Raw genomic sequence first — 25,782 nt, forward strand, 5'->3', positions numbered from 1 at the left:
TGCTGGTGGGAATGTAAAATGGTGCAGATGCTTTGGAAACCTGGCAGTTCCTCCAAAAGTTAAACATAGTTATCATATGATGCAGCAGCTCTAATCCTAGGTGACTATTCAACAGAACTGAAAACATATATCCACACAAAAACTTGTACATGAATGTTCACAGCATCAGTATTCATAATGGCCAAAAAATGGAAACCCAAATGTCCATCAATGGATGAATGAGTCAACAAAATGTGATATCCACACAATGGAATCCATCCAGTGGAATCCATCCATAAAAAAGAATTGAAGTTCTGATATATGGTACAACATGGATGAACCTCAAGAACATATGCTAAGTAAAAGAAGACAGACACAACGCTGCACGTTACATTATTTCCTTTATATAAAATGTCTAGAAGAGGCAGATACACAGAAACAAAGATGAGTGATTACTAAAGAGAACTGTGTGGGGTGATGGGGAGGATGAGGGGGTGATTGAAGTGTTCTAAATTTGATTGTGGTGGTGTTTACATAACACTGTGAATATATTTTAAAAACACTGAGTTGGGACACCTGGGTGGCTCAGTCGTTAAGTGCCTGCCTTCAGCTCAGGTCATGATCCCAGGGTCCTGGGAGGGAGCCCCGAGTCAGGCTCCCTGCTCAGCGGGGAGCCTGCTTCTCCTCTCCTGCTCTCCCTACTTGTGCCCTGTTACATAAATAAAAAATCTTTAAAAAATAAAAACACTTGAGTTGTACACTTTAGGTGAATTGTATGGTATATAAATTTGAAATGCTTTTGTGGTCCTTCAGACCGGGAGCCTCATGATGGCAGGGATGGAGCCAGCTTTGCACTACCTTCTCTCTCCAGCCACTGCCTCAGCAGGCACTCAACAAATATGTCTTGAGGAGACAGCCCACTTTTATACTGTACCTGATGTTTATATAGTGCTTCATAAATTTCAATGCATTTTTTTTGTCACTGAGAGCAGCAGTCCCTTTGTGCCCGTAACAATTCTGAAGGTGGTCAGAGTGGGTGATTAGGAGACTGTTATTCGTTTGTATTATGAAAAATGATCTGTTGTATAACAGAAGAAAGATCCCAAAACATTTCTGTCTACTAAATTTTATCTCAAGATGCTGTCTCTCAGGCCTGGTTCGTCTTGCATTTCTCGGGTCTCCCAGAGGGAAGAATGCACTTGGTAGTTGAATCAGCACAGCTCTGACAGACTGGTTCCCAAACTGCAACCCAACAGCACAGCAATTCGGGTCACTTGTGGGGCAGAAACCAAAGAACCGAGATTCCTTTTTTGAGCAAACATAGCGATGAGACCAGTAGGATTTGAGCTTTGGGATTTGGGACTCAAGTCTTCTCAAATACTTCTAACCATAACGTTTGAGTCGGTGTCCCACAGCCATCATGTCAATAGCAATGAATTTATAAGCGCCTTCCTGGTTTAATTCAGGTTTCTAGCTTCTGGTCCCCTTTTCCCACTCCCCATGCTCCCCTCCCCCATGCTTGGGAGAAGAAACTCAAATTCTGCACATTTCAGCGAGAACCTTTCCAGCTGGAGGAGTAGGAGCCACCTTGCTAAGAAAAACTCACTGGAGGGCGCCTGGGTGGCTCAGTTGGTTAAGCGACTGCCTTCTGCTCAGGTCATGATCCTGGAGTCCCAGGATCGAGTCCCACATCGGGCTCCAGGGAATCTGCTTCTTCCTCTGACCCTCTTCCCCCTCGTGCTCTCTCTCTTTCATTCTCTCTCAAATAAATAAATAAAATCTTTAAAAAAAAAAAGAAAGAAAGAAAAACTCACTGGAAGCCCCTCAGAAAAGAGGTCCTCTGATGTTTTATCCCAACCGGGACGCGGACTCCTAGTCGCCTACAGAACCCCTGGCCACTGTGCATTTTCACGACGTTCTCCTTTAGGTCCACCCGAGCGGCCAGAAGCCTCGGCCGACTTCCAAGGTGGGGCTGGGAAACCCTCAGAGTTCCCGGGGCGTTCCCTGCGCGGCGGGGCGCGCTCTACTCAAGGGCCGCGGCGGTCTGGAGCGCAGGTGAGCTGCCGAGCGGGCTTCGCCGCGCCGTCCCCGGCGCCCGCGCTGCGCTCCACCCCTCTCCGCGCCGGGCCCCGGGGACGCGCGAGGGCTCGGCTCAAACATCCGTGGGCTTTCGAGGGAAGTGGGGCGCCGACGTGGGGGCCCCCCCGGACTGCGGGGCCGTGGCCGCTGCGGCCGGCAGCGCGGAGACGCGGGGCCGCCACCTCCCCTCAGGCGCTGGGCGCGGCGGCCGCGAGAGCCGCAGGTGGTTCCCCGGGCCGGCCCTTTTCTCCTCCCCCTTTCCTTTCTTTCGCCTCCCCTCCCTCTCGCCCGGTGTCGGCGGCACTTCCCCCGCTTCCTCCTCCCTCTCCAATCGGGAGGGAGGGAAGGAGCCGCCGGCTCTTTCCTGCCTCCCTGCAAACTTGAGCGGGACTCCCGTCTCCACTCGCCACCGCGGCCACCGCGCCCCGCGCCCGGGAGCTGCTCCTCGAACTTCCTCTCGCCGCGCGGCCCGGGCACCCCGGCGGTGGGAGGACGCCGCTGGGCGCCAGGCAGCCGCGGCTCCGACCCTCCGGAGCCCTTTCCCGCGGCTGCCCGGGCTCCTCTGCCTCGCCGCCCGCCCGCGCGTCCGTCGGTCAGTCCTTCCTGCCCGCCTCGCCTCCTTCCCGCGGCAGGAGCCACCAGGCTGCCCCGCGGCGCCCCGCCGCTGCCAGGACTTTCCTTTGTGTTGGATGCGCACTCGCGCCCCGCGCCGACGAGGGGCGGACTGAGGGCTGCGCTCGCCCCGGGCGGCCCGCCGCGCAGCGAGCCCGCGTCCCCGTCCCCCCGCCCCCCGCCATGCCCTTCCACCAGAGGACCGTGGAGCCCGCGCGGCTGCGCCGGCCCGAGGCGGCCGGGGCCGCGGGCGCGCCGCTCTTCCGCTCACTGGAGCAGGTCAGCTCGCACGCCCTGGTCCGCCTGCTGGCGCAGCTCGCCGACCTGTCGCGCTGCGCGGGGGACATCTTCGGCGAGCTCGAGGGCCAGGCGGCCACGCTGGGTCGCCGCACCGCCGCGCTGCACCGCCGCCTCGACGCCCTGCACGCCGCCGCCGCGCGCCTCGACCACCGCCGAGTGAAAATCCGTGAGTGGCCGGCGGGTCGGGGGAGGGGAACGAGGCGGGGAGGTGCCGGGCCAGCTGCTCCCTCCCGCCCCCTGGTGGTCTCGGGTCGGCTCTCGGGCCGCCGCGCTGAGCCCTGAATCCCCAGCACCCCCAGCACCCCGTGAGGGTCGGCTTCTCGGGTGGGCACGGCCTGACCCGGGACCGGGCATCCGCGCAGGTGGCAGGGGGCGCGGCCCTCTTCGACTCTCGGATTCCGGGAGGTTCTTGGCCGCCTTGGACGAGTGGGCGCAGTGTGGGAATTGGGCTGGCCCGTCCCACTGTCCGGTCTTTCTGTCTGTGTGGGAGGCTGAGAGGAGACCGGGGGCGCTGTAGACAGAGGAGGAGCCAAGGTCGTGGGAAAGGGTCAGGGGGAAGGTAGCCTGTTCGAGAAGCCAGGGTACGACATAGATAGGGATATATAATGATTACAGTTCTTGCGACTCGGCAGGGTCTGTAAAAATCTCGGGATCTCAGCACGCTCTGGGGCTGCTTGTCACCTCTCTGCCTACCGCGTACGGCGCTCTTACCTGCAAACGAGAGTATGCAGACTTTTAGTTAGGGGTGTGCGTGCGCGCGCGTGTGCTATTTTGCCTTCCCACCCCGGAGCTCTTTGTGATTCACAGGACCTTGACCTTGAGCTCAGACTTTGAATCCCATTCATCTTTGTCTGACCTCGTCCAACCCTGAAAATCAAGTCTATGTCCTGACGTAGTGATCTCTGCAGCACCCATTTCATTTCAGCGGCTTAACAAGCTCCAGTGAATGAGGTAACTGGAATTTCCTGCTGGCCCAAAGCAGAGAAACTTTCAGAATGATGTTTGTGTGGTTTCTCCCCTTTTTAGTACATGGACTTGGTCATAATTCTAAGTGTAAAGAATAAATTGGAGATGGTTGATGGATTGCAGGGTGTGAGGGGAGGTGTTGGTGAACACACGCCTAGATTTCTGCAGCTCTGAATGAAATACTGTTTCTCTTACAGTCACTTCCTATACAGTCTCAAATAGCTGGTTTCCATTTTTTTCTCTTGCTAGAAAAACTTAGCTATATTTTAATTACCTTAAAACCGGAAGTGTTCAAGTTTTCAGTACGTTAATACTGGTGAGATTGTTTTCTGTAATACATCTTTCTCCAAGTTGTGAAGTTATCATGTGATGACTTTACATTTTATATCTCTTTTGTTGTGTTGTCAACAGATCCTTGTAAGTTGTGGACAGTTCCCAACTGGGTACTCCTCTCCCCTCAAAAAATGAGAGGGGGAAAAAAAATCAAGGTGGTCTCATGAAGATTTTGGACAGAATGTATCTATTGACTGTGAATAATGACCTTATGCATCAGGATATACTGTCCTAGTGGAATGTCCTCTCGGTGGATGCCTCCTTGCTTCTATAGCTTTTTTGTGTGGGGTGACTGTGTGGGTGAACGAGAATTTCACCCTTGAGGAATGATGTGATGAAGCAGATCTGACTGGTAGGTGAACTGATCTACTGTGGGAATTAAAAAACAAGAAAAACCTCCCTGAAGTTCAAGAACTCCATCTTTTGCTAGTTTTGTTTTGCATTTAAGCAGTACTTTTCTTTGTGTACATATGCACCAAATTGATGTCTAAAGCCAAAACTGCCCAAATGCCCTAACTTAACTAAAATTGTCGTAGTGACTGATATAACTCTTTTTAAAACTTTCCACAAGTTTCTTTGAATCTTAAATAGCTTTGATTTTATACCAGAAAACTTGGCTCATCATTTTTTTTATGATTGAGAAAGGAGGCTTTTATTGAATATAATTATGTGTGAGAGTAGAAGCGCATGTATAGAGAAGGAAGCCAAACTGTAAACACATTAGTTTTTGTGGTTTTTCACCTTCATGCACTTAATGTTTTTATTGCTAAAAAGCAATGAAACGCCTGTGTATTCATTTTACTTAGCTTCTATTAGGATTAAAACAAAAACAAAAACAAAAACACAAAAACTTCAGACTTTGTTCCTGAGTGAAAGCTACATTTTGAAATCATTTTGGTACCTTTATTATAGGCAGGCCTTCCAAATAACATACTCCATTAGAATGGACATGTGGACTTGTAGACTTGGAGTTGACTGTGAAGGCCATCTACTTCATTAACTTAGCGTGAGAGAAAGTTGAGTCCTAGAGAGTTGAAGTGGTGGTCTCCGGGCACAGCCTGGCCGTCTGATTGGCTCACCTGCTTGTCTCACTGGGTATATCCCTTACTTTTAGGATCACATGGGAAATAGGAAAAAAAGTTTAGATACATTCCACAAATAATCCGAAGGATAACTTTGACTGTGAATTTCATTCTTCTTGTCAGATAAACCTTTTAATGAGTCTCCCAAGGAGCAAGTAACAGAACTGAACAGTTTACCAGAAGCCGACTACAGTGCATATTTCCTTGCCTGATGGGTCTCTACCGTAATAAAGGGTGTGAGTGGAGCTGTTTTAAAAATATATAGACTTAGGGGCGCCTGGGTGGCTCAGTCGTTGGGTGTCTGCCTTCCGTTCAGGTCACGATCCCCGGGTCCTGGGATTGGGCCCCCGCGTCGGGCTCCCTGCTCCGCGGGAGGCCTGCTTCTCCCTCTCCCACTCCCCCTGCTTGTGTTCCTGTTCTCGCTGTCTCTCTCTCTCTCTCTCTCTGTCAAATAAATAAAATCTTTAAATATATATAGAGAGAGACTTAAAAAAATAAAAATAAAAACATATAGACTTTATCTTTGTAATAGAGAAACATTTTAGTGCTGTGGGCAATGATTGATTTCATCATGTTTGCCATTCCTCAAAATCTCATAGGTTAATAGTTATCCAACATAACTTTTTGTCATAATTTGGGAAGAAGGTATATTACTTTTTCTCCTACTTATCCTTTTTTTTAATATTCTTAATTTTTACAAAAATTTAAGTTCAATTAATTAACATAGTGTAATATTAGTTTCTGAGATAGAGGCCAGTGGTTCATCAGTCTTATATAACACCCAGTGCTCATTACATCCTGTGCCCTCCTTAATGGCCATCACCCAGGTACCCCATTCCCCTACCCCCTCCCCTCCAGCAACCCTCAGTTTTTTTCCTATGATTAAGAGTCTGTTATGGTTTGTCTCCCTCTCTGATTTCATCTTGTTTTATTTTTCCCTCCCTTCCCCTATGCTCCTCTGTTTTGTTTCTTAAATTCCACATATCAGTGAGATCATATGATAATGTCTTTCTCTGATTGACTTACTTCACTTAGGATAATACCCTCTAGTTCCATCCACATTGTTGCAAATGGCAAGATTTCATTTTTTTTTGATGGCTGAGTAGTATTCCATTTTGTGTGTGTGTGTGTGTGTGTGTGTGTGTGTGTGTGTGTGTGTGTATGTATGTATGTCTGAAGGGGCATGTGCACCCCGGATCACTATATTTGTATTTTTGGGGTAAATACCCAGTAGTGTAATTGCTGGGTCTCTCCTACTTATCCTTAAAGACTCCTCTAATACTTTCCCAATACCCCCAGGTTGGAAGGAGTCCTCCTATAGCTTCTGTTATGGGCCTCCTGTGTCTATCACCACATTTACCAGCATGGGCTGAAATTGTGGATTCACTTCTGCTCCCCTCTGCTAGATAGCAAGGTGCTTGAGGTCCAGGATGGCTGCATCTTTATTTTTTCAAAGCTCAGAACAGTGCCTAGAATGGGATAGCTCAGTAGATACTTGAACTGAACCAATGTTTGGTTTCTTAGTGCTCAGTGTCAGGAAGAATAACTACAAAAATCTTCAGGAGGGACTGTAATACTGACTGCTACAAATCTATGGGAACAAGACAATAACTTTAAAAACAAATGAAACAGTAAACTTTCTACCATTTTAAGGTTTTGTGCTGAACCACTAGTATGCTCTTTTCTGTAAAAGTCAAACTGCATTAATTTTGCTACAAGTAAGTGCTTATTGAAAAGAGTAACAGTAGCTAGAAATGTGGATAGTTATCTCTCAGCTCTGTAAAAATCAAAACAAATTTTCCTATGCAGATATCAATAGACACTCAACCTAATAGCCTGTTTCATTATTAAGCCCCATGTGATTTGTTTCTTTTTATAATTAATAACACTACACTTATGGAGTGCTTTTATGATTGAGAATATGTTCTTATTCATTATTTGACTCAAAATCAACTGGAGGGCCAGGTTGCATTATATCTATTTCATAGACAAAGAAATGGAAGTTCTGGAACTAGTAGGTATACATTAGATTGACATGGAGACTCCTGATTTCTTCATCTTAACAGTACTTCCTGGGCGAATATGAAATGTAATTGTGGAAAACGAAAGAGGAAAAAAGATGCTTGCTGGCTTTTCTTATTTTAGGTCCAGAGAAGCAGAAGTTTTTTTCCCCTCCTTAGATTGTAGACATTTTCCAAGTTCAGGGAGCTTTGTTGTCTTGCACAACAGTAGTGGGCACCATTCATATCTAGCATTTGTGAACTCGCATGGAGTTGGTGCAGTTCTCAGCCTGGTGAACTTTTTTGTGATGGTCTTGATAGTATACGACTTTTATGGGAGAGATGAATGGTTGCAGGTAGTTGGCTGTGGCAGAAAGACTGGATAGACACCATCTTTGCATAAATAAGATACGAGCTTGTGTAGTGTCTGTGTTAGGCAGATGCTATAGCCTAAAACTATCAGGATGCTCTAGGTGTCTAGCTGCATTGTCCTACATCCCAACAGACTGCCTCTTGACCCAACCAGAGGGTTGATTGTCCTGATGTCAGAATATCTTTGCTTCTTCCTCAGAAGGAACCTTTTATGCAAGGTGCTTGTCAGAGTTCTAAAGACAGTGGAGGCTTCACTGCGCTTCTAAGAACAGGTAGTATGGTGGTTTTTGTGCCTGCCTGCCTGCTGATAAAATGTTTGTATTGCTGGTGAAATTGACTTAAGACTTGCTTTCATTGAAACATACCACATGCTAAGGAGGGTGTTGGTATAGGAATGTGGTCTCCACCCACCTCTAATCCCTGGAGGGCCCCTAAATGTATTGACAGAAACTGAGGGTAGCTGAACAGCCAGATTGCACCTCAGGTTAAGGAGGCTGTATGAGGGGAGGCAGTGTTTTCTATACTTGCCTGATACTGAGAATTGTCTAGAACTCTTGTTAGAGTTACAGATTTCCAGAACCTTACAAAGCCTTACTGAGCCAGAGCCTCCAGTATGTTTAACAGATGCCACTGTGTCCTTGGAGAACTTCGAGGAGCATTGAAATAGACAGGAAAGCTCATTGGATTGAGAATTGGGAGACTCGAATCTGGCTTCATCTCTGCCATTTTCTAATGCAGATCTCAAGCAATTTACTCAGCACCTTCAGGCCTCAGTTTCCTTATCTGTAAAATAGAGACTTTGACTAAAATAACCTTTACTGGCCTTTCCAATTTTGGCATTTTGTGATTCTAATGAGGGGTTACTATTTGATAATATTAGTAGTGGAGATGACCTTGCAAATATGACTTTGATCAATAATCCCTCTCTGATTCTTATGGGATTTAAAAAGTTTTGTGTGTGTGTGTGTGTCTGAAATAAACTCTTCATGACCAAAGGGACTCTTTCAAATCGTATTTCACCCACATGGAGTACATGAAGCTTCATGTCTTGAGGGGTTAGGGGGTTCAAAGCTTTCCTCCTCATCTTTAAAAAATGGTAGCATCATTATGGAAAGAGAATTGTTGTTTAAATGCATTTGCTATATGTCAGATTTCTAAAAGAGAGGTTTTGTTTTAAATTGTGGTGGTGTACTCTTTAAGCCAAAACATCAGTTTACTCCTTGGGTCTTGGGTGTAATACAATTACCTGGTTCAAAAAGCTACCTACATTTATGTTGAAATGTTATTCTAGCGATAGTGTAATTTTCCTCTGTATTAGAGGAAAAGCTAATGTGAAAATTTCATCTGTATGTATTGTTTTCAGATTGGGACTAGCTAATGAAAAAAAAATTAAAAACGAGAGAGAGAAATATTTGAGATTTTTAATATTTTAGAAGAAAATTCAGAAAATGATGCAGTGTTTTCCCCTGGCTATCATTTTAATGTGTTTAAAAAAAATCAAGTTTTAAGTATAAGATAAAATGATTTATACCTAACTGGGCACCTAGTGATTTTTAAAATCATTTAATTCTGTTTCTCCTCAAATTCGCTTTTATCCTGGGATGAATTATTTCTGCAGGATTTGCAGTTCTAAAGCAAGAGGATGGTGCTGATGGCAGTCTTGACTTCACACATTACCTTTGTGGTCTGCACGTCTCAAAATGCGCACCTTAGCAGCGCCTTGGACAAATGTAGCAGAACAGATGGAGCTTCTGTTTCTGAATGAGGGCTCTTTTGAGCAAAGACCCTGGAGGTCCCAGCCTCAGTCCCTTGTGGATTAAATGACATGTCTGTGAAAGCATTTAGCATCCCTCAAACAAACAATGACATTACTGATACCAGTATCTATACAGTGGCAGCAATGGATTTCCAATTTCTGGCATTGGGCTGACTTTTTGGTGACTTTGTATTGCCCAAGAACACCAACAGCTGCTGTTGGAGCCAGACCCCTGAATACAGGAGCCTCCCTTTATCTGCGGGGGTACATTCCAGGACCCATAGTGGATGCCTGAAACCATGGATGGTGCCAAATCCTGTGTGTACTATGTTTGTTCCTGACATAGTGTTAGGCTACTATTGAGCCTCTGAAGATGGGTCAGAAGGAGGATCGTCTGCTTCTGAACTGTGGTCACTGCGAGTAACTGAGACCATGGAAAGCTGAACGGTGGGTCAGGGGGCTCTACTGTATGTGCAACAGCTCTACAAGGTGGATACTATTATTATTTCTCTTTGACAGATGACACAGTTAATGCCCAGGAGGCTCCCAAGCCTCCGTCTGCACCCTACTCCTACCTGATTTCGTGTTCCCACTCTGAACAAATAATTTGCTTACACACGTTCACAGCTAGTAAGCAATGGAGCTGGTGTCTGAACTAAGGCAGGCTTGTCTCCAGAGCCCGTGCTACCATTCTGTGGTGCTGTCTCTCTTGATATTATGACATTGTGTACTCAGGTGAGGAAAACTGACCCCAAGAAGATGTGGCAAAAGCCTGTCACATAGCTGAGGGAGAAAGCCCCTGGCTTTTGGGCTTTTCCCTTTTCCTTCTCTTTTTGTTTTGAAACCTCTCAAACTCCTAGTGGATGGCCAAGAAATCTGAGACCTGCATCTAAAGTACGTTGCACGGTGCTTGGCGCATCGCTAACATGTATTTAACATTTCCTGTTGTTGTGTGGATGACTGAGAAGGCCAAGTGAGCATCTGTGTGCACATCGATGTCCACGTATTACCTCGGCCGGCCCAATCCGTGGGAGGCTGCTCAGCTGCAGCCTGCATGGTGAAAGCTGACCAAGTTAGAGGGGAGCTTATGCCCGAGAGAAACATAATTTGAAAACCGGAAGATTTGGCCCAGGGATCTTAAAGTATATGCGGTTCCTGACAGCAGCATGCGCAGGGCTGTTGTTTCTCTTTTCTTCATGGGATGTGGGAGTTGAGGCTTGGGAGAGCGAGCCCATCTCTTGGGGCCTTTATGTGTCCTCTGTCTCAGAGCCCTTGTCACCCCCATTTCCTCCTATCAGGGGAACTGCATACCTGGCTTAGCTCCCACTTCATTTCCTAGATGCAAGAACTCCCCCTTTTATCTCAGTTGCCCAGGAGGCTCCCCAGCCTCCGTCTGCACCCTGCTCCTACCTGATTTCGTGTTCCCACTCTGAACTTGAGAGGCCCCGCTCAGACCTCGGCTCTCCTTGGGGATCTTGGACCTCAGCACATGTTAGCACGGTTTCATTCATCTCATGTTTCCCGCACTTTCTGAATCATCAGATACATTAGGGGCTTGTTTAAAAACAGATTCCCGGAGATCCTGGAGATTTTGAGTCATCAAGTCTGGGGTGAGGCCAGAAACATGCCTGGCCAACAAGTACCCCCAGGTGATTCTGATTAATCAAGTTTTGGAAACACCAGTCTATGTGGTGTGTTAGGAATCTTGTCCATGGAGGGTGGCAGGATATTCTTCCGTTCATGAAGTATAGTTTGGATTATTCTGCTAGTGCTGCTAGTGCTTGAGATTACAAGATGAATGCTTTACAGTTTCCTGTGGATGATCAGATATGTAAATAAATATTAAGGAGTAAAGTTAACCATTATTTGTGACATTATTTCTAAAAGAAAATCTGTTCTGAATTCCAAATTGCCCATTTAAATTGGATTTTTAGAAGATCTCCAACTTGAAAGACCTGCCTGTAAGCATGTGGGACAGTGGCCCTTTCTCACATACAAAATACTGACTTTAAATGTTGAGAGCATATTTTGCTTACAAACTGTATTCTGAAAAAGAAATGTAAACCTTCTGGAATAAGAGTTCTTTTCCTTGTGGGTTGGTGGATTTTTCTTTTTTTAGTAATGCTTTATTTTGACTTATTCTTCTGGAGACAGGAAACTTCCTTCCATGTAGAAAAGCAACGTCTTGCTTTGGGAGGACAGACAACTGTTTCAGGTTATTCCTGCAGGGATGTCCTCTGTTACACTTTCCCTGCTCCTTTTCTGATTAAGAGCTGGTAAAGATGTTATCAGTAATATGTAGGGGGGACTGTGTGGTAATGGGCTGGTTTAAATTGTAGTAACACATAGTAAAATAGAATGGGGGCTTTCTACATGACAATATTAGCCATCTGATAAAATGTTCTGAGAACCGAGAGACCACCATGTGTAGCAAAGGAAATTGAATTAAGCAGATGCTGTGCTGTGCAGAATCAAATTATGCCTGATTCTCTTGGCATCTGAGAGCTACTGCTGAGTAACACTGTGTTTTCCCAGCTCATGGTCTGGCTGCTTTGACCATCATTGAGGCCAGAGCACTGTCCCCCATCTCTCAGGATCTTCCAGTCGTACTCATTAGCTGACTCCTGGCATGACAGGTCCAGAAGCTGCAGGCAGCCTGACCCCACAGCCAGTGTTCTTTACCTCTACATTAGATGATGGCCAAAGTTGCCGGAAAATCATGATGCAGCCCAATCATCTTAGCCTAAATTTTCATTTAGTTTACTGAGCAGGCAATACATTTACATTGTTGGAAAAAAAAAAAAAAACAGATAAAGAAAGCTATGCAATGAAGTCTCACTTCTGCTTCTGTCCCCTCTCTGCTTTGTCATTCCCCCCCCACTAGAATAATCATTTTTATTAGTTTCTCCTTGTTCTTCCAGAGTTTCTTTATGCAAGTATAAAAATATTATTTAGTGTTATTTTCCTTCCATTTGCCATGTGCATAATTTGGGAATTATCCTGTTGCTCTTCTTTATTTGTATATATAATCCAAAGTGATTATTTTAATTATTTTTCTGTATGCCTTTTAGCCAGTTTTTTTTCCTATTTGTGAAATTGCACTTTTTTTAAAGTTTTTTTTATTAGAGAGAGAGAGTGCATGTGCATGCAAGCATTGGGAGGGGCAGAGGGAGAGAGAATCTCAAGCAGACTTTGCGCCTGGTGGAGCCAGATGAAGGGCTTAATCTCACAACCCAAGATCACCACCCGAGCAGAAACCGAGAGTCGGGAGCTCAACTGACTGAGCCACCCAGGCACCCCAAAACTGCATTTTTTTTTTGGTCAGAAAATGCAGTTGATCTGGTAAAAATAAGATTAATTACCATTGAAATTCAGTGTTAATTTAGGCTCTTTCTTAATTTTTTATATTGCTAATGCTTTGCTTTTAGGTATATTTTAAATAGGAGCTTCTCAAGAGATGGTTAATCTTTTCCTGTATTAAGAAGGAAAAAGGGGGTGCCTGGGTGGCTTAGTCGGTTAAGCATCTGCCTACAGCTCAGTCATGGTCCCGGAAGCCCAGGATGCAGCCTTGCATTGGGCTCCCTCCTCAGCGGGGAGTCTGCTTCTCCCTGTGTCCCTCACCCCACTCATGCTCTCTCTCTCTCAAATGAAATCTTAAAAAAGAAAGAAAGAAGGAAAACGGGAGAAGGGACTTCTGTTAAATGTCTGTAACAACACAATATAGGTTGAATTTATTTAAAAGTGGGCATTTTCTGCCTTCTATCTGGATATTCTGCATGCTAAATGTGAATTACTTCCTGGTTGGGGAGGGGACTAGTACCAGTGTAGAGCTGCATTTGAATTTCAGTGTGGAATGTTTTACTCTGACATAATAATTTCATTTGCTAAATAAATGCATTTGATCATGAAGTCTGCTTGGGATTTTGATTTCACTGGGTTGGTTATAACTACCTTGCCTGTAGAGCCCAGTATAGAATGACATTGACAGACATGTGAAGGAAGCAGCTATGGTCATTTGAATTATTTTTTTCCCATTTGTTAACCTGCTTAAGACCAAAGGTTTGTCCTGAATTAGTATAGAAATGACTAATTAAAGCATTATTCATGAATGTGGCCTCAGAAACATAACACATCCTACCATGTAAATAAAAGTACATTAAAAAAGCTTTAACTCATGGGGGCTCCTGGGTGCTGCAGTCAGTTAAGTGCCAACTCTTGGTTTGGGCTCAGGTCATGATCTCAGGGTTGTGGAATTGAGCCCCATGTAGGGTTCCATGCGGAGTCTGTCTAGGTTTCTCTCTTTCCTTCTCCCTTTGCCCTTTCCTATCACACGTTCTCTTTCTCTCTCTCTCAAAATAAACAAATCAGTCTTAAAAAAAAGCTTTAACTCTTATGGAGTTGTCATAAAATAGTTCTGATTATAATATTAATGTATATTCATCATAAAGTTCAACCTGTAAAATGCAGAATATATAAAGAAGAAAAAGTATCATAGCCCAGAGAATGTTGAATTCCTCTCCTTTTTTGCTAATGTATCTGTATGAGTCTATATGAATGGCTCTATAGCAACAGATAACATTTTTTTAACAGAACACAGCACATCACTCTCTCTAAATAGTTTTGTGTCCTGATTTTTTAAAACTTAGCTTATATTGTGAGAATTTCCCCCAGGTCATAGACATCCAGAGACTGTGTTAAAGAGGAGAGGATCTCTTACTTTGTGTTGGCTCCCCAGTGAAGTCCTTTTGATGTTCTCTGGAGTCTGTTTACACAAGAGTTATCATGTGGACAGAAGTTTGTTATCTTCTGGGGCTTCCTAGGGTTTCTCCCCTGTGTTATTTATGAACCTTTAAATTGCACTCATGAGGTAGCATTTAGGAGAAGATGTGCTGGAATTCTATAGTCCAGTAGACTGCTAAGTCTTTGTCATTATCCCCTTTCTGGACAAATTAACCCTATTTTATACTAAGGTTGTTGACCCACAATGACAGTTCTCTTTCTCTTTATAGTGAACAGGTCACTGAGTCAAAAGATGGTTGTGTCCTTTCCTTATTGGTTTTTTAGTTGAGTAGTGTGCCTGTTTGCTAATAAATTATGTTGCCTTTTTTTTTTTGTAGGAGAAGTTACATTTCTCTTTTTCCTTTAAAAAACAAATAAGCATTTCCCTTCCCCCTCCACCAAAATGTCAATCAGACATCTGTCTCTAGGTTTCTCACCTTGGTTGGTGCCTGTTCTTGCAACATACGGGGTCTGTTTAGATTTAGCTCAACAAGTTTTAAAAACAAAGATCTGTTACCTATCTCTTGCTGCAACTTTGGCTCTCATTTTGTGGCAAGATGAGGATTAAACTTGCTCCATTTATTTTAAATATTGGGTGGTTTAGTTGAAAAATTAATAGTCTATAAAAACATTGAGGAACTGGGCAAATTCACCCATGGTAATGTGGCAGGGAATGGAGGCATGAAAGGGGGTTGGAGAAATGTCTTTGAATGCCATTAGTAAATTTTACATAATCTAAATATATTGCTTGCAAATTGCAAGGCCTGCTCAATAAAAATAATTCATATTAACATTTATGGGATAACATTTATAGCTAACATTTATAGGATACTTACTATGTGCCAGTTTCATTTAATCCTCATAAAAACTGTATGAGAGACATAGTACCACCCCCCATTTTATTGATTTTACTGTGTGGCTACAGAGAGGTCAAGTAATTTGCCCAAGGTCACACAACTGGTAAATGGTAGAGACAAAATAAGGTATAAGTGAGTTCTGTGTTTAACACTTTATTTGAATAATTGTAATTATTTTTTTGTGAATTTTTAAGTTCATTTTAATATTGAAAAATTTCTGAGTTTGGCTAGGAGTTGGTCAGTATTTTCTATTTTATTCTGGTTATTTTAAATCATTGTGCCCATTGGCATGACCTGTGGAGGTGAATTAGTAGCTCATGTGATAGTGCTGATATGAACCCGTAGAGAATTAAGTTTATTTGGTTCTTTGAACTGCACTGATGAAAGGTACTTTAGTCTCTAATATAAAGTCCTTTTGTTAATGCTTCCCTTCATTCTGGCTTCTTTTCCATTGCCAGACGTTCATGATCAGTGTCAGAAGACAGGTGATGTAGGACAAAATTCCATCTCTGGCTTATTTTGATTTGATATGTTAGGGGAGACTTCTCTTTCCTGCTCTCCCCAAGCTTGCTGTCTTTAAAGGCCGTGTTGCTGTAATGCGCTCTCTCAAGCCTATACCTCAAGGACATTGCTTAGTTTACTTGTTAGTGATGGAGGATAAGAGAAGCTGTGATGAGATGAGCTGGCCTTTCCTCAACTCTCTAGAACATTTACCTTTGTTGACGGAAAATACCTTTAACTACGTGGTGCTTACAGGTCACACCAGCCAAGAATTTAACTTAGATCAGCAGTTCTCAAAAGTGTGATTCCTGGGTGGGCATCATCGGCGTCTCTGAGGAATTTGCTAGAAATGCAAAATCTTGGCCCCACACCAAACCTCCTCTATCAGAATCCATGGGGATAGGCGCAGCAGTCTGCATATAACAGCCCTCCAGGTGGTTCTGATGGCGACGTTTGAGAACCACCATCTGCAGAGCCAGAGAGGTGAATCTGCTTAGAGACCTACCACCTTTGGCTGGGCTGTGGGCCATGAGTGGGGCTGCCAAAACTCAGTTCCCAGAGGCTTCTTTAGAAGCTGGACCATATGGTCCAGGACAGTATGGGTTTATGAACTAATGCTTCATTACCATACAACAATGAGAGTCTTGCTTTAAGAGTCTTTGAATCCCTGCCAATTTGTGCTTTAGGGGCCCACTTCTTAGCGGGCCTTCACCATTTGGAGATTAGTAACCTGGCCCTGGGCTTGTTTGTCATCCTCAGGGCTGAAGGCAGCCTCTCTGATTTCACTTTCCCTAGGAACTTTAAACAACATCCAGAAAGTAGGGAGGTGACTCACCACAATCACAGGGTAGGGGCATACTTTCTAAAACAAAATCTGAGGAGAGAGATTATTCTCCCTAAATACTGATTATATAAACTCCCCATTTTGATATTTTAGTAAGTGTCTCCCAGAAGACGTAACTAGGAAAACTTTAGGCAGACGTGGGAAATCTTAATTGTGGATGGTACATACACGTTTGAATAAACATGAGAAGAATATACAAGCATGAATGTACTGAGTGGTTGATGTGCCCTTGCTGGTAGCGGAATCCTACTTGGCTTTCTTTATGTGATATGATTCAGCTTTTCAATTTATGTAATCTGCTCATAAAGTAGCTGTTAGTACAGTATAATTCATTGTAATTTGGAGAAGTGAGAGATAATTGAAGCAGTTTGATAAAAGGCAGCAGAACATGGTGGTTAAGAGACAAGATTTACTGGCTGTGTGACCCTGCACAAATTACAGAACCTCTCTGTGCTTAAGAATTTTTCCTCTGTAAAATCGGACTGTACTAATGGTTGTGCATATAAAATGACATGTTTAGAACAGTGGCTGGCCCATAATGAACAGTAAATATTAGCTGATAGATACTTGGGACTGGCCCTTATTATTTTTAAAAATTATTTTTGCTTACTTTTTCCTGAGCATATTTTAAAATCTAGACGTAAATAAAGTCAAGACACTGGAATAAAGGATTGGACTTAATTATTTGGTTGAACTCTTAAAATTTCCTAATGACTGTGCTTGTGTTCTGGTTAAGTGAGTTTTCTAGATAGCTGATGGCCAGGTTTGATAATTGGATATAATGTGGAAGTTAAGATCATTGTTTTGGACATCTTGATAATTCCATTCTGAGAGTCTAGAATATTGGATTAAGTTTTTTCAGCATGTTCTCTAAAAATGGTGTTTTGGTTACATCTCTGATACGAGTTTGTTTTGATGTTATTTTCCTCTTTTCAGATTGAGATCAGATAAAATCAAGTTAGGGGTTTTGGTTTGTTGAGTTCCAATGAGTTGGTTTTATTACGCATGTAATCTCTAATTTAGAAACTTGTCAAGTTACAAAAGTTAGTTTGTAAGTTGTTTTAAACTTACAAATACATTTCCTCTTATAAACCATGTTTCCAAAGCATGACCAGGCACAGGGCAGTCCTCCCAAAGCCTGTTCATCCTGAATATAGATACCCAGACCTGTAGTGCTGCACGCCCTAATCACCATGGAAGAATTTTCTGTGGCAAAATGGATTGATTATAAATGACAGCCAGGATACAAGATCACATTTTTCTGTCCCCCCGACCCCTTCCCTAAGCTCTGTGACCCTGGCTTCATCTATAACATAAATGACTTAGATTAGGCCTCCAGATTCCTTTTTTAGGGGGAGATGGACTTCATGATTTCATGATACCAGGATATGCAGGATAACCCTCGGGAAGCAAGGGATAGGAGCGTTTCCAAGGAGTGTGGGTGCACAAGACTGACCACTTTAGACCCTGTGCTCAGCCAGAATGTTGTCTGGGGACATTCATTCCAGGTAACAGCTCCAGGCCTGTGAGGGAAGGTGAACCACCAGCAGCCTGCCTGTTCATGTGGGGCAATTGGCGAGTATATGCAGAGTGTTTTTTTTAATAAAGATTTTTATTTATTTATTTGAGAGAGAATGAGAGAGAGAGAGAGAGAGAGAGCGTGGGGGTGGGGAGGGTCAGAGGGAGAAGCAGACTCCCTGCCGAGCAGGGAGCCCGATGTGGGACTCGATCCTAGGACTCCAGGATCATGACCTGAGCCGAAGGCAGTCGCTTAACCAACTGAGCCACCCAGGTGTCCCATGTGCAGAGTGTTTATATCTGTTTGTAAGTAAGAAGCTACTTGTCTTGCCTCTTAATTTTTTTCTAGGAGTGTTTAAATGGATAAGGGTGAGTAGTTTTATCAGTTTGAAAAGCCCACTTAATTTTTTTTTCCTTTTACTTACCTCTCTTTTATGTGGGCATGCATTTACATTTGATTTCTGTTCAAAGATTGTGGGTTTTTTATTTTTTTAAGCAAACATACATGCAAAGCATTAAAGATCCTTTCCACTTCCCCTGTGCATTCTCTGTAAAAGGATCTGAATTGTTTATAGAATCCAGCAAGCTTTTGGTAAAGTACATGTTTTTAATTCATATTGAACACATAAAGAAAAGACTGATTTGAGCTTGTTAAAAATTATTCCTGTCAAGTCCCATGTAGCTTCACATGTCAAACAGGACATGAAAATGCTTTCCCCAAGTGGCCATGTCTTAACAGTTTATGTTCTTCAGGGAGTTCCTTGGAAGGAATTAAATTCTGGGAGGTCACATTTTTCTTTCAAGTTCGATTTCCAAAGTGAAAATGAACTTCTGTTTTTTAACTTGAACTTTGAAAAAAATTCAGTGAAGAGCTTTGAGAACTGTGGGATGATTGTGTTCTATGGAAGTGGGCTTCCCCATCTCTGTAGCCAGAAATGAATCTTGACAGTTTTCTTTGTAGCTGTAAAAATGAAGAGAGAAAGGGAAGAAGAGGTAAAAAGTGCTGAGTCTGGGAAACTGTTCTAGATCTTAGCTACATAAGTGTCTGTTTATATTAATGGGGCAGGACCAAATAACAATAGTCTTTTTTTTTCCCAGTTAAATATTTCCCCACTGGGAAATCACTTTGCAAATTCCTCAGGCTTTCTCATTGAAAACATATGAATAGCTAAAATTGAATATTTAGCATAATTAAGAAATAGACAGTTTTTACTGTATTCCAGTCATAGTGGCATATTTGGTTATTGAATTTTTACTTGATTATTTGGGCTAGTGGAAAAGAGGTAATGGGAAAAATCTAGAAATATTTTTACTGTGCTATGTCCTTTATGTTTTGAGAGTCATAATGTTTATATCTGTTTGTAAGTAAGAAGCTACTTGTCTTGCCTCTTAATTTTTTTCTAGGAGTGTTTAAATGGATAAGGGTGAGTAGTTTTATCAGTTTGAAAAGCCCACTTAATTTTTTTGGTGGGCTTATGACTTAATTTCATGGTCATATCTGTTTTAGAAAGAATTAGAAAGTGTTCTGAATTACCTATTATGTCTCTTTTGTTAATCTTTTTTTTTTTTTTTACCCATTTCATATTAGAAATAGACATATCACCTTTCAGGTGGCATTGTGGATCTAGACCAAGCTGAAGGATCCTTTTCATATATGGTGGTTTTTAGTTTCCTGGCTAGAGATAATAATTAAATAGTTTAATTTTTAAGTTCTATTGTTGAGTAGTGGGTGGCCAGGAGTATAACTATGAGGGGAAAGAAAAATAAGAAGGAGGCAGTGATAAAATTCTTCATTGCCTAATAGTTACTGCGGTACTTCTAAAGGTAATGTGTTGTCCTTAGCATTCACTAAGATGTCACCCCTATAGGACAGTTAAACCACCTGCTTTGACTTTTCCCTAATGGCTGTAGAGGATTTATGGTGATTCATTTCATACCATATACTTTTTCCTTGATGATGAGCTGGCTTCATGGCCATGAAATGAGCAGGTAGGTTGGCTAGAGTGGAAAACCTCTGGACATGGATAGTCATTTAAAATTTTTAGCTGATTTTTAAAAAATTTACTTCGATATATTTAAATGTCAATTTAAACTACATGTCTGTAGTTTTAGGTATTGTCTGTTGACTTCTCAAGGTGAAAATTTAGCTCCTTTTGCTTCCCTTCATCTGACCCCTGCCAAACATGTTTACCTCCTCTCCCCAATCCCCCCCCCCAACACCACCCGGGACACTTATATTGTAGTTTTTCAGCATTCAGTTTTTATTTACAATGTTATGACAGCATACACTGTTCAGAGCGGAGCTATATAATCAAACATGATTACTTTTCCTTTACTGTATGCCTTCTGTTTTCCCTGGCATTAATACCAGCCCTTTTTGGTGTGTGTGTGTTTATGTGTTTGTTATTATCTAAACTTCAAACTCTATCTACATCTTCTTTTTACCTTAAAAATTCAATCAATTTCCTCTTTTTTGAATAAGCTTATCTCCCAGAGCTTTCTCATCTAATCTAATGTAGGATGATTTTTCTTTGTGGCTAGTGCCTGACTGTCACTCTGTTCTTCAGTATCATTCTAGAGATTTCTTCTCTTTTTTGATGCCTGTCTTCTGTGACACGTTCTTCTTGGTTTAGTCCTTCATTTTGGTGGAGCTCTACTTCTGGTTGTATCTTAAGAAATATTGTAGAACATGCAAATTTTTTGCTTGTCTGTCGTCTCATTTGATTGATAGTTTTTCTGGGTAAGGAATTCTAGGTTAAAAATCTTTTGCTTTTTCTATTTTGAAGATATTGCTTTTAGTTCTTTTGGTCTTTAGTTTTCTAATGTTAGTGTTAAAAAGCTCAAGACATTCTGATTCCTGATCCTTTATGTGTAACTTCCTTTTCCTCTCTAAAATATTTACAGTCACTTTAATCCCGGTATTCCAAAATCTCAGTGATGTCCTTTGGTGTGTATGTTTAATTAATGTTGGATACTTGATGAGACCTTTGAATCTGGAAGATCTTTTGCTTTTGTTTTGAGAGAAATTTTTGAATTAATTTTTAATTCCTCTCCTTAATTTTCTCTCTTCTTTATAATTTCAGATGTTAGATTTTCTGGACCAGTCTTCCAGCTTCATCTTTTCTCTATGCTTTTCCATCTCATGTCTTGTTTTACCTTGTGAGATATTTCTTATTCTTGTAGCCCTACCATTGAGCTTTTCATTTTTGCTATCAGGTTTTAATTTCCAATTTTGTGTGTGTGTGTGTGTGTGTGTGTGTGTGTGTGTGTGTTGTGAGTGCCCCTTTATATAATACCCTGCTCTTAATTCATTGATGTACTGTCTCTTTTTATCTCTTTGAGAATATTAGTAAGGTTTATAAGTTTTATTCACCTTAATAATGTTTCTTCCAAGTTGTTTTTTCCTGTTTTGGTCTCTCTTTTAATTTTAGTGATTTTCCTGAGATGTATGGTAATCTTTGGTTATCTACTTATTTATAAGTGGGGGATGAAAGGCCAGTTGGAGGGTCTGAGGGTTTGGATAGAGCTTGTTGACTGGGTGGGCAGATTTTGTGTGGGATCCTTGTTGTCAGTTACTTTAGATCACTGTAGGCTTGTCAGATTCTCCAGAGAAAACTTGTCTAATCTCTTAGCTGGAGGGTAAGTCGTAGCTATTAGCTTTCCTGGAACTGTGTGGAAGGAAGGCCAGGTATCTCCACATTCAGAATGCCTCTGTTTACTTAATCCCTCTGCTTTTGGTAGGTTCTCAACTGTGCCTTGTGTTCTCAAGCCAGAAACCCTCTGTTTTAACCTCTTTTGAGAATTAACCTCCAGGCTTCTGCTAGGGTGTGTGAGGGGTGGTCACTGGTGACTTGAAGTGGGATGGGGGATGTAGCGTTCAGACTGCCTAAGCAATTTCCAACCATTCCTTTTTTTTTTTTAAAGATTTTATTTATTTATTCATAAGAGACACAGAGAGAGAGGGAGAAGCAGGCTCCCTGCTGAGCAGGGAGCCCAATGCAGGACTCGATCCCAGGACGCTGGGATCATGACCTGAGCCGAAGGCAGATGCTTAACCATCTGAGCCACCCAGGCGCCCCCAATCCTTATTTTAACTGTTACCCCCTTCCCAAGAAAATCAGTTGACTTCTACTTCCGGAAGCACTTGCCATGACTCATTCTGAGCTTTGAGAACTCTGCAGTGTAAATTGAGTAGGTTCTTAGTTTTCTTCCAAGCTGGTTTAGGATTGACTTAAGTCTCTAGGCAGGTACTGTTCAACTTATTTCCTATTCCAGCTTCCAAAATTTTTCTCATTACCTCTTCCATTCTCTCCATCTTCTTTTTTTTTTTTTTTTAAAGATTTTATTTATTTATTTGACAGAGAGAGACACAGCGAGAGAGGGAACACAAGCAGGGGGAGTGGGAGAGGGAGAAGCAGACTTCCCGCCGAGCAGGGAGCCCGATGCGGGGCTCGATCCCAGGACCCTGGGATCATGACCTGAGCTGAAGGCAGACGCTTAACGACTGAGCCACCCAGGCGCCCCCTCTCCATCTTCTTAAAACAATTCCTTTGTTGTAGTTTTAGTGGGGCTTTGAGAGGGATCTAGATTTGATGCTTGTGTTCATTTCACTCCCTGTGCCTACAGCCCCTGGATGCTTTTTATGTATATGTCTGTCTTCTCAAACAGAACACCTTTCCCTCACACTTCCTCCCTCTTCCCTGTTCTGTTGGGGTTACCGCCGTTCTTCTCGCCACCAGACCAGACCGTAAGGGTCAGCTTTGACTTTTCATTTCCCTTCTTTCCCCCATCACATAGTGAAGTAATGAGCAATTTCTCTCTGAACAAGGTCTCCCTTATTTTGTAGTATGAGTCATGGGGCCACCACGTTCATGGGAAGGACCATAAAAGTAGCAGAGTAGACAGGGGCTTAACAGCCTGTCCTGGTGAGCCTCAATCCATTCTTAAACGGGGTGTCATGTCTGTTCCAGGAGAGGAGGGGGGGAGCTGCGTCTTCAGGTTGTCTCATTTTTTCTTCGGGGGTAAGTGATGTCTTCTGGGTTGAGTGGGCACTCTCCAGGAAGGGCTGATCGAAGGAGGAAAAAAAAAGCCTGTTTTTTTGGAGGGCAGTTTTACCGTGTCATCACCAAGACTAGTGAACCACTCATAGCATTTCTGACACCAACTGTGTGGGTATTCCCCTTTCATCAAGTAATTCTGATACGAACCACCTGGAGCTGGTGGAGACCCCACAGGTCAAAGGCTCAGGCCCAAAAGACTGTCCCCCTCTTCAGATGCCCGCTGCAAGTCCCAGGTTGTCACCCATATTTCTGACCAGCTGGCTGTAAATCGGGAATTCTCACAACCCTTTCCTTCAGTTTGAGGATTTGCTATAAACTCACAGAATTCAAGGCAATGCTTACTTAAAGTGAATTGGTTTATTATAAAGATTTAAGAAAGGATATGGATGAAGAGCCACACATGGAGAGCACAGCAGCTTCTGTCCCCGAGGAGTTGTGGTGTACTGCCCTTCTGGCACATGGGTGTGTTCACCAGCCAGAAGCTCCAGACCTCATCTTTGAGGGTTTCTAATGGAGGGTCCATCACATTGGCATAGCTGATTAAATCATTGGCCATCGTTGGTTGAACTCAATCCCCAACCCCCGCAATGTCTTCCCCAGAGGTTGGGGTGGGAGTGAGAGTGTGTGGGGCTGAAAGTTCTAACCCTTTAATCATGTGTTTGGTAACCAGCCCCTATCACCTAGAGTCACCTGATTAACATAAATTCAGGTATAGGTTGAAAGGGGCTTGCTGTGAAGAACAAAGATCATCCTATCATCTTTGCCACTCAGAAAATTCCAAGGGTCCTGGAAGCTCTGTGCCAGGAACCGAGACCATATACATATATATTTCTTATATCACAATATCATAACTAGAGACAAGCCCCAATATCATACTTACCAGCTCTTATCTTTTTGGGGCCACATCATTTCAGTAGTCTTTAAGAATTTTCCCTCTTCTATCATTCCTTTGTTTGTCAGAGCACCTTGGGCTTTGCTTCCAAATGAAAGTTCCTGAAATAGTCATCCTTATAATTTTTCTATTGAAGTATAGTTGACAACAATCTTATATTAGTTTCAGGTATAGAACATAGTGATTTGACATTTATATATATTATGAAATGCTTACTGTAAGTCTAGTTACTATCTGTGACCATATGAAGTTATTGACTATATTCCCTGTGCTGCATATTACATCCCTGTGATTTATTTATTTTATAACTTGAAGTTTGTGCCTCTTAATTCTCTTCACCTATTTTGCCCATCCCCCACCCCTTTCTGATAACCATCAGTTCAGTGTTTTATGAGTATTTCTGTTTTGTTTTGTTATTTGTTTTGTTTTTTTAGGTTCCACACATAAAGAAATGGTAAGGTATTTGTCTTTCTCTGATTTGTTTCACTCAGCATAATGCCCTCTAGTGTCCATCCCTGTTGTCTCAAATAGCAGTTTCATTCTTTTCTTTATGGCTGAATAATATTCCATTGTATATACATACCACATGTGTATTCATTCATCTGCTAATGGACACTTAGTTGCTTGCATATCTTGGTTATTGTAAATAATGCTACAGTGAACACAGGAGTGCATACATCTTTTCAAATTAATGTTTTCATTTTCTCTGGATTAAATACCCAGAAGTGGAATTGCTGTATCATATGATATTTCTATCTTTAATTTTTTGAGGAACTTCCATATTGCTAAAACAGTCTTTATGTCACTTCTTTGTTGAAAACTCATTACCTATAAATTAAAGTCTAAAGTCTTGACATATAGGGTGCTTTGTGATCTGATGTATGACTTCCCATAGTCAACAGATGGGCTTCTCAGTTCCCTTTGCTGGCTGTATGACCTGGGCCATGTCCCATCGCCTGTCCTGGTTTCCTCTTCTGCAACATGGAAGGATTGTAATGTCCGGCTTCTAGAGTTAGGTAATGATCAAATGAGATAAATCTTTTTTTTTAAGATTTTATTTATTTGAGAGAGAGAGAAGAACGAGAGAGAACACGAGGGGGTGAGGGACAGAGGGAGAGGGAGAAGCAGACACCCTGCTGAGCAGGGAGCCCAATGCAGGGCTTGATCCCAGGATCATGACCTGAGCCCAAGGCAGGGTTACCTGGCGCCCGCAAATGAGATAAATCTTAGGAAAAAAAAATTTATGAGCTAGAAGTCTTATCTAACTTACTTTTTATTCATGTTATTAAATGTCTAGGTTTATGTCCTATATTTTTTCTAGCATTAACCCCTTTTTTTCCGAAGCTAGACTAGTTTGTCACAGCAACTATAACTTGACTGTTATAGTTGAGGTATTGGCATATACACCAATATATATAACTTGCTCATTTTTACCCCACATCTTTTGTTTCTGCCATTCTAATATTGATAAATAACTAGATTAGTGGTCAGTTGTTTAAGACTGACTTCTGCCCTGGCTGGTCAGGTCCTGAAGTGCGGTGTCTGTGCTGAGAATATTGCTGAATGTTAGAATGATGCTTCTAGTTATATTTGATCCTAGAATGATCTGTCTTTTCTTCTCTTATGTATCTGAAATTGTACCTGTATTTCTGGGCTGAGTTCAAGATACCTTTCTTTCTAAATGTCTTTCTTTTCTACTTAAATAATAATAAAAATTAGGGAATGGTTTGCTTTACTGTTATATATATCTCTGAAGTCCAGTTAAAATATAAATTCAGGAGTGGGAGCTGCCTTGTGCTTTGTAACATTCTTTTTATTTATTTTTTAAAAAAGATTTTATTTACTTATTTGT

The 25,782-nt window shown here is 42.4% G+C and overlaps 1 protein-coding gene across 1 annotated transcript in view; it reads left to right on the forward strand.

Annotated features, from left to right (window-relative positions):
* The first annotated feature begins 2,853 nt into the window (after positions 1-2,853).
* The window catches only part of NHSL1 (NHS like 1), a 228,573-nt gene continuing 205,644 nt past the window's right edge, over positions 2,854-25,782 (forward strand). Inside the window, exon 1 of the mRNA XM_088023737.1 lies at positions 2,854-3,136. Within this exon, the coding sequence (XP_087879863.1) occupies positions 2,854-3,136 (283 nt within the window). The remainder of the gene's footprint in view (positions 3,137-25,782) is intronic.

The sequence above is a fragment of the Eumetopias jubatus genome, unplaced genomic scaffold (genome assembly GCF_037043125.1).
Source record: "Eumetopias jubatus isolate StellerSeaLion01/CBP00866 unplaced genomic scaffold, mEumJub1_p1.0 scaffold_6, whole genome shotgun sequence".
Classification (NCBI taxonomy): domain Eukaryota; kingdom Metazoa; phylum Chordata; class Mammalia; order Carnivora; family Otariidae; genus Eumetopias; species Eumetopias jubatus.